We start from the raw sequence: 9,371 nt of genomic DNA on the forward strand, positions 1-9,371 counted from the left end.
TGTGAAGTGTTCCATGCTTCTTTTCAACTGTTTACTGGATCTGAAAATGAAAATTTTATAGCGTGAGGCGTATCTCATACTTTTCGAAGTTTTTTTTATGTTATGGAAAACGATTTATCCCAATATATCGGCGCCTAAATATGCCACATTGTTGTATATTTTAACAAACGATTGCTTACATAATGAAAGGATTGACAAAGTACTCTAAAATAAACGTTTTAATCGACAGCAAAAGGCGGCAAAGCTTTTGTGTATCTAGCATATAGTGCTGTACTCTGGCGGGATAAATGTGCAGTAATACTCCCTATTGATTATGTTGAAGAAGTGGTGGTCGAAAATAATATACATATCCCAATCCCACAATTAGTGCAATTCAATAATTATACACAATGAAGGTATTGTGTTTTACAATGGGCAATTTAAATAATTTAGCAAATTCGTCTTGTCGTATTTAACATTTTGTGTTCTGAAAGCCTATTCAATAATCCACTAAATCCTTTCTTTTTCCTTTAAACTCGCACCACGATTGCATAGAAGGTGTTTTTGGATCGTAAATCTGCAGCAATATTGAAAATTGGCCTCCATTGGCAATGTTCGTCGTACCACTAATGCCATCTGCGCTGAACTTGGCGTAACTACGTAACCTATTCCATGCAAACATGGAATTAGTAGATACTACGAAGTACTTACTAAATCCATTTTAATCCATGCATGCTAACAATACTGTATTTGTTTATGGGCATGATGCATGATATCATACATAGAACATGACATAGAGAAAAATTAAAATGGCGCTTGTTACTTTGACATATCAATGTTTTCGTAAAATTTATTATATATTTCTTTGGAATTAAGCATTAAAAACAATAAACATAGGTTTATGTATATCATGTCGACGAATAACCTAGCTTCAGTTTTAAAATCTTGTTCAGAGAGTGAGCTGATAAATGAAATTTCCGATACCAGCATGACACCAAAGCAAGTCGAGGGATCACGATTGAAACGTACTTTTACATTGCCCCGAAATCCATTTGGGACAATGAAGCCTGCAACCAGCAAAAGTAAAAATAGCGAAAATGATAAATCTTTAAATTCCAACTCCGAAAATATTGACAATCAAAAAGAAACTGGTACACTTGAGAGGAAGTTGTTCAGAAGGCCATCATGGAAGAGATTTTTGAACAAAATAGCTCAGCATATGAGTACTGTTAATGTTTCCGCCGTAAGTATGAAGCGATAATTATTCTCTGATCATTAAGTGATATTAGGCAATGGCTAATAAGTTCAGAATAAATATAGCTTGATTTATATACTACCTACTATAAATTGTTGACTAAATTTCAAAAGTGTTGAAACATATTGAGAGGTTATCTATTCAACTCCAACCTTTAGTGATTCTTTCTCATGGTAAGTAGGTACTATAAGTTTTTTTAAATGTCTGACTATTAGGTTCCAGAATATAGGTATGTTTACCTTGTATGAAATACTAATTACAACAAAATCTGTGACCAACTATGCCCAACGTTACGAATATCGTCATAATTTATATATATTTTTACTGTTATGATTTTACCCTTTACCCTTTTTTGGGATAAAACATGCCCTATACCAAATGTTTGATCCTAACTTGAACATTAACTTGAAATGCCCTATTTTCTTCTCTATGTATAGTATTTACATTTTCAAGATGATTGATTGAACACAGAAAACATGAATAGGAAATTTTGGGTTAGAAGCTTAATGACTACATCTCAATAAGACTAGGTTGTCAGTAAGACTATGTGAGAGATTAAAACTTAAAATAACTACTTCACTGTTTCATGCCTTTATTTTGTGATCCTATTTGGAGCCCATTGTGCAGTCTCCCTCTCTGTAAGATTATTATGTTTATGGTGTTGGCTTGTAATATGGAGGTCCCACTTAAGTTCTTTTTCAGCACAAAGAATCTATTACAATCAGGTATTAATATTTTTTCCCTTTTGTAGGTAAAATCAGCCCCAGCTATAATAAGTGGTGAACGGGTGCCATGTAGTGGAGAGCCCCCCTGGCCTCCGGGAGCAACCCCAGCGGCTACTGGAATTAAAAACCATGGAAATACTTGTTACATGAATGCAGTCCTACAGTGCCTTTCTCATACTGATGTAATTGCTGAATATTTTGTGTTAGACCATTACAAGTTGGATCTTCAGAAACGAAATAAAATAAACTCAAAAAAGTATGGGACCAGAGGAGAGGTGACAGAACAATTAGCATCACTTTTAAAGGCACTTTGGGCTTGTCATTATACATCTGATATGAGTACCACATTTAAGGTGAGCATATACATTATGTAATGTTATTGACATGATAGCATGTCTGAGGTTACACAAGGGTGTACATATACTACTTATAAATCATCTTAAATAATTTATTGTCCTTTTGTGAAAACCAAATCAAAATACATAATACAGCTAATCAGGAGTAATTTGTAGTCATACAAAGTTTGAAATGAGTACATCAGCACAAACTTCTACTATATTTTTTGCAGGGTGTAGTCGAAAGACATGGAACACAATATAGAGGAAATAGTCAGCATGATGCACAAGAGTTTCTATTTTGGCTGTTAGATAAAGTACATGAAGATTTAAATACAGCAACAAAAAAGAAATATAAAACTATAAAGGTATTTTTTAATTTATTTAATTCATTCAACTGCTGGGCAAAGATTTCCCCCTTATCTTTCCAATAATGCTAATTAAATGTATTAATGTATTAGGCCTTAGTTAATCCATAACCCTGACATCTTGTGCCATGGAAGTATTTATCAGAGATTTATTTATTTGATCAATGTAAAACTAGAGGCCCTTCCGGGTTTGTTGGTGAAAACTATGAAAATCCATACATAATATTTGAGCTTATCACAAACAGACAGACAGACAGACACGGCAGATAACTTTGTTTTATAATATGTTAAGATAAGGATATGTTGTGAAAAATTTTACAAAGTCTAAATTGAACACATATTCTGCAGAGAGGTAAAAAGTATATTATAATGGGTTTCACAGAATACATGTGGCAAGCCAGATGAGGTAGTAGCGGCAGAAACTCTAGCCAACCATGCTCGGAGAAACAGCTCATTTGTCCAAGCAGTTTTTCAGGCTCAGTACAGGTAATTAATCCATCGATAGTGCAGAAAGGAGACACAATAGATAAATGTCTCCATTTTAAACACTAACTCATAAATGAACTGAAGAGTATGAATATATAGGTACTCAAGTACTTAATAATTTTATCCTCCAGGGCATTTTGATTTTTTTTTTATTGATTGTTGAAATAATTTTCTAACTTGTAGTAAACAATGTAGATAAATGTACATGTATCATATTTCAGGTCAGCATTGACATGCGCAAAGTGTGAGAGAACATCATGCACATTTGATCCATTTCATTGTGTGAGTGTACAGTTGCCGTCAAGACTGGCAACTGCTCAGCCATCACCTCTACCTGTTAATGTAAGTACTTCTATAATTTCATTTATATTATTTTAACAAATTATATATATTTCCCTGTTCATCTGAAAAAAGTTTCATATTTAACATTGAAAGTTTTAAATTTTTATCACTCATATTATTTTGCATTTAATCAAAATCATCATATTCAAAATCACATTTTTGTATTAATTAATTTGATTCGATGCAAAGATTCAATTTCAACATTTAGGGATCTTCAGGTATCTAGCAACATACACAACACTTTACATGGCCTTTATTGTTGATTTTCTGATTTGAAAGGTGGTGTACGTGAACCAGCAGCCGCGGCAAGTCCGTATCGGCGTGGAGCTTTCGCCCACCGCCACCATGGACGAGCTGCGTGCCGCGCTGCACGCCGACACCGGCATCGACCGCGACCACATCATACTGGCTGAGATCAACGACACAGGTGAGGTGGTTACCGTTACCATCCGCGTGGAGCTGTCCCAGCGCCATCATGGACGGAGGCGTTCGAAATCCAACTGTAGGAACTACGTAAATAGGTCGTTCGGCGTAGAGCTGCTTTCAATATCAACACAATAGATAAACTATATCTTATTGAAACTGTATGTAAATAAATAATTTAATAATATATAAGTTTGGTATTTAAAATGAATACAAACACAAATATATTAATGTAATATTCAGGTTGGTGCGTAGCTCGCGCGGGCTGGGAAGCGGCGGGCATGGACTGCGGCGCGCTGTACTGCATGGAGGCGCCGCCGCTGCTGCAGGCGCCCGCCGCCCCCTACCTGCTCATACTGTGGGTCAACCTGCTCGAGGGAGACAGGTTTGGTGAGTACTGTCACTCCATGGTTTGCTTCATGTGCAATAGAATGGTGAAAATATGTGAAGCGGAGCTGACCCAGTAGTTAGGACCGTCCGCCTGTGATCGACTGTGCTACATGAGTTTGTATACCAATCTGACTTAAGACCACCACCTGGTTCCGGTGAAGGAAAAATTTGTGAGAAAACCTGCACATTGGTTGCATACTACAATTTATACTGTGTATCTACTTGCCACTAGATGGCAGTAAGTTGTCGTAAAAGTCTTTAGGCCATCAGGCCATCAGATGACTTCAGGCGACTTGAATAAAATAATAGATACTATATGAATGTGTAATAGATTGTATTGTATTGTACTGTGTGTGTAGTAAAGTTGGTATATGCGATGGGTAGCGGTGGAGTAGCGGTGATAAATCGCTAAAATATTATATTTTATAAACCTAAATATATATTTATCTGATCTTTGATTGATCTACAGTTATTAATTTTTTACACGTGAACTTTGACGTCATAATTATCGTAATGAAAATGAGGCTTCACTGTAGCAACATTTCCCGTTGCAGGTTCGCCGTACGCGATGCAGGTGCCGCGCGAGATCTGCTACGAGGACCTGCAGAAGCTGATGCTGAAGGAGATGAGCCAGGTGGTGGCCGAGCGCGTGCTGGAGCACGAGCAGCGCGCCGACATCTTCCGCGCCAGGATCGCAGAGGCGCATCGCCCGAAAGATCCGGCTTATTTGCAGCCAGAGGTAGTGTATAATCTCGGAATCTTTTTCCTCTGCCGCGCCCGTCTGCCTGTTCGCGATAAACTCAAAAACTACTGCTATTTTTGCAACGTATGAAATTGCTTTAGATACATACCGCAAATCCGTTGAAATAAGCACAATAGCTATTCAATGGAAATTTTCTATATCCCATCGCTGTGGCAGTTTATGTTTGTTTCCAATTCAGGTGTTTTGATCATTTCCTGATTTAAATTTCCCCTCTCCCCAGCTATTTTAATAGACTTTAGATAAAAGAGAGTTGTGTTATCAGCTGCCGCACCCGCTGTTTGCGCTGGCCGTGGAGCAGGCGCTGTGCGCGCACGACACTCACCCGCATCTGCGGCTCGAGCTGCTGTGGGACCCGCGGCACAGGGACAGGTAATGTTGCACGACGCCGATAGGTGGCGCTATGAGTAATTATACACGGAACTAATTGACAAGTCTACAACGCGCAGTTGAAGTGTTTAAATTATATTAAAAGCGCTTAAATCTGACATTATATAGGACTTTAAGATTGACTGATTGATTTGATAAGATTGATTGAATATTTAATTTTTATTAGTATTAGTTTTATTCGGTCATTTTAAGAGAAATGTGCTTTTTTAATACTCGTATTGTATAATCAATTCAGCATAATCCGCGAGGCGAGTGAAGCGTGCGAGGTTCACGTGTCTTGCGGCACGGGACTGAACCCACTCACACTGCACGCGTGTCTACAGCACTACACCAGGGCGGAACATCTGGCGCAGGAGGACGCCTGGAGGTAAATTATGACGTATTTGAACATAATGACTGTATGGTGGTCCTGAGCGATGGACGGGCGTGATTTGAATGTTATTTCTTGAAAATTGAAAATTGACAATATTGAAAGCGTTTTAAAATCGCAGCATCAGACGTTTTTCAATTCTCTGAGGGCTAAGTCTTAGAATAGCGGATCTTGGCGCTACCGACATAGAAATCGAAGATAAAAAAAACATTGAACACATAATGAGATTTTAGTATAAAGAAATATGACTGGTGTGTAAATATAATTTTAATTTCAGGTGCCCTCAGTGTCAGCGATATATGCCGGTAGTGAAGACCCTCGGACTTTGGTCTCTGCCGGATATTCTTGTCATCCATTTGAAGAGATTTCGACAGTAAGCGTTTTTAACTACATAGACTTGGAAAGTTTTATGTCAGTGTTTTTTTTTTTCATAATAAATATTTTACAGGCAAGCCAAAGGTCGGACCAGTACGAAGCTCACGACAATGGTTGAATTTCCATTAAACGATTTCGACATGACGCCGCATCTTGTAAGGAGAAACACCAGTGTCGTAGACTCGCCCGGTCATTCCCGATCTCCTCGGAGAAGACACTCCAAAACACTATCTAGCACTCTACAAGAGAATATGTACGATTTATATGCTATCTGTTACCACCACGGAGACGACCTCGAGACAGGACACTACACCGCAGCTTGTAAGAACCCCTACGATGGCCACTGGTACAAATTTGACGACTCCAGGGTCTCGCAGGTCGACGATGAGAACGCTTACAGTGAACTCGTTAACAACACAGCATACATGTTATTCTACAAACGCAAAAAACCCATCGTAACCCACTCTTGTTCCACCGACGATGATGTTCACTGGGCGTTGAGGATGCCCAAGTTCACAAAAATAACTGAATCTCTGAACGAGATAACCGAGATAAAAGAAGAGAATGTCGAGGACGGCAAAAATGAAATACCGAACGAGCCGGAGTCTGAAACCGACGCCACCGCCCCTACCCATAGCCCGCTATCCAGAAGTATCGAAAGTTTACCAGACGACTCCATGAACGAAGCGCCTTCTCCATTGAAACAAACTACCACTACTCTAATTCATAACACGGCTTCCATAATACAGTCTCCGACGCTGCAACGTCCGTTGTTAGTGGAGGTGAATGGGAATAAAACGAACGACGATGCGAATAAAAACGAAACGACCGTTACTATCGAACCATACATTCATAAAGACGTCCACGTGAACCCCAAGATGACGCCCGTGGACACGCGGCGGCCGCGCTCCGTGGACTACCCCGCGCGCTCCTCCGCGACCAACAAAGATGCGAACAGGAACTACGAGAGCTCTCCGCTCGTAGCGAGCATCAATGGGGTGGAGTATCATCCCACTACTGAAGATTTAATGCTTTCGATGTTCCAAGAATCGAAGTATATTGTTCCGAGGCACGGAAACCACATCTCTGGCGAATCTCACCCTACAAGTTAGTATTATTAGTTTAGCAATATTTAAATATCACCAATTGTGTACCATAATATAACAAATATCTGTGAACTTTTCTTCCAGGTGAAAAATCTACTGCATGGAAAACTCGAATATCCACATGAGACCGACTCGTTTCGTCTGAAGGATGTTGTAATACATCTTCAACTATATTGTCAAACCTAGATCTGGATTCGTTTAGGTGACGTTTAGTTTAACTTATTACGATTACTTTAAGTGTATGCTGTGAATGTAAGTGGATATTACTCGTGACGCGTTTTTGATAATATATTTTATCTGCAGGGCTCTAATTGAGAGGCTTTTTTTGTTTGCTTTATTTATTTTATTTTTAATAATTGTTTTTTTTAGTTTTTTTGGAAAAATATTATGTGGCAGCAGTAAGATTACATGTCTAAAACATGTAGCTTTAATACAATCATTCATAATTTTTATATTAAAAATTTTCATTACGCAATTACCAAAGATTGGTTAAAAAACATACTCATTTATAAGGAGGCCTCTGAAGTGGCAAAATAAATGATATACTTACACCGAAACAATACGATTCATGTTTATAAAACGGACCAAAATTTTAGACACCCACATTCAGATGGTCTTCCTAGTTACACTAATTAAATAATTGGATAACTATATATAAGAAATAAGAAAGGAATTGTAGCGCTGTCTAATAAAATCTATATTTAGGTTTATGATCTAGTGATTATCACCATATATGAATTTGTATCCTATGTAGTTAGTGGGCGGAATAATCGAATTATCTTACAAATGCCACATTTGTGCCTTGGCCCTAGGGATGTTGTGATTTTAAAATTAACGGAAAATAGATTTGCTGACGTACACTACTATATAAAACTAGATTTGCATAATTGGTATGGCATGTAATTTATGGATTTAAATCGATTATACGAAGATATATTTTAATTTATTTTTATTATTGTGATATAAGGTGAACTTTCATTTGTGTCTTATTATTTAAAAAATATGTAGACATAATTCGCAATCGGTTAGAAAAATGTCTTGTGATTTGTATGTACATTTTCTTTTATATAAAGTTGTATATACTGGTCTTTCGTATATTTTTTACTGAAAACAATACATTGTTTAAATAATACATTTTTATTAAAACGAAAAGTTTTTTTTTGTAAATATTCGGAGTAGTTATTTTTGTAATTGCACCATATTTAGATTTGTATACAGCACATTATGTGATTTTTTTAATTTATAGTAGATTTTATGTATTGGCGTTAGATTTATAAAAGACATTATCAGTGTATAATTTGGTTTTTCCATTGGAAGTGGCCTAATTTCGTACCTGTGATTAACGTCAGCATATTTGGTACGGCGCACTTTGTTACCTTCATTGTGGTGCGTAATGACCTACTTTTTATCGCAAAATAACAAGATCTTCCGATAGCATTGTCCATTTAATGTCAATTAAGGGATTGATACTAGCTGCGTAGATTATGCGTACTGCTGTTAAATGCATACCCACGGAGGGTTAATCTGATATCATTCAAGGGTATTATCAAATTTAAAAGGATACTTATGATCTTTAGAGGTAGATGGTTTGCTCTCATTATGAACTGCATCTTCCATTCTCCGAAGCACCAGTTATTACAAGAGGGATTTGCAGTTCCATGTATTTTAAGTTATAAACATAAGCCGGTCAATCTGTATACGAGTTTACCTACTAATACTGTTTTTTTTTAATTTGTACTGTCATTTTGTTTGTAACATAATATTATAGAGGACCTATTCATATTGGATTTTATACAAAAAACTTATCCATGTTTTTTCCATAAAGATCTCGTGTCAGTTTGGTCGTCTTATCTCTCAATATTTTGTATTATGTTCGTTGTTTTAATTTAAAGATGTTTATTATAATTTCACCACGTTATCTCAAAATATAAGTGTTATCTACACAGTCAGTTGTTTTATTGGTAAATTATACTTACGTTAACTATTTCTTCATCCCGCCATTTAAAATTTTATGTTTGGCAAGATCAACTATTACTTACATTAAAAAATTGGTATTAAAGGAAATTA

General features: G+C 36.9%; 1 protein-coding gene across 1 annotated transcript; it reads left to right on the forward strand.

Annotated features, from left to right (window-relative positions):
• Window positions 1-783: 783 nt before the first annotated feature.
• Window positions 784-9,249, forward strand: Usp15-31 (Ubiquitin specific protease 15/31). Its single transcript, XM_053751659.1, has 13 exons — window positions 784-1,222; window positions 1,986-2,312; window positions 2,528-2,662; window positions 3,045-3,148; window positions 3,370-3,490; window positions 3,770-3,917; window positions 4,157-4,303; window positions 4,858-5,042; window positions 5,329-5,435; window positions 5,689-5,820; window positions 6,101-6,196; window positions 6,272-7,305; window positions 7,389-9,249. Exons 1-13 carry the CDS (start codon window positions 881-883, stop codon window positions 7,427-7,429), a joined length of 2,919 nt encoding a protein of 972 aa, XP_053607634.1. The 5' UTR covers window positions 784-880; the 3' UTR covers window positions 7,430-9,249.
• The last annotated feature ends 122 nt before the right edge of the window (window positions 9,250-9,371 follow it).

This window comes from Plodia interpunctella, chromosome 11, assembly GCF_027563975.2.
Source record: "Plodia interpunctella isolate USDA-ARS_2022_Savannah chromosome 11, ilPloInte3.2, whole genome shotgun sequence".
Lineage (NCBI taxonomy): Eukaryota > Metazoa > Arthropoda > Insecta > Lepidoptera > Pyralidae > Plodia > Plodia interpunctella.

Coding starts and splice junctions, on each gene's coding strand:
- Usp15-31 (XM_053751659.1), top strand. CDS start 881: ATGTATATCATGTCGACGAATAACCTAGCTTCAGTTTTAAAATCTTGT. Junction 2,313..2,527: donor ATATGAGTACCACATTTAAG/GTGAGCATATAC, acceptor TATTTTTTGCAG/GGTGTAGTCGAAAGACATGG. Junction 5,043..5,328: donor CGGCTTATTTGCAGCCAGAG/GTAGTGTATAAT, acceptor TTGTGTTATCAG/CTGCCGCACCCGCTGTTTGC.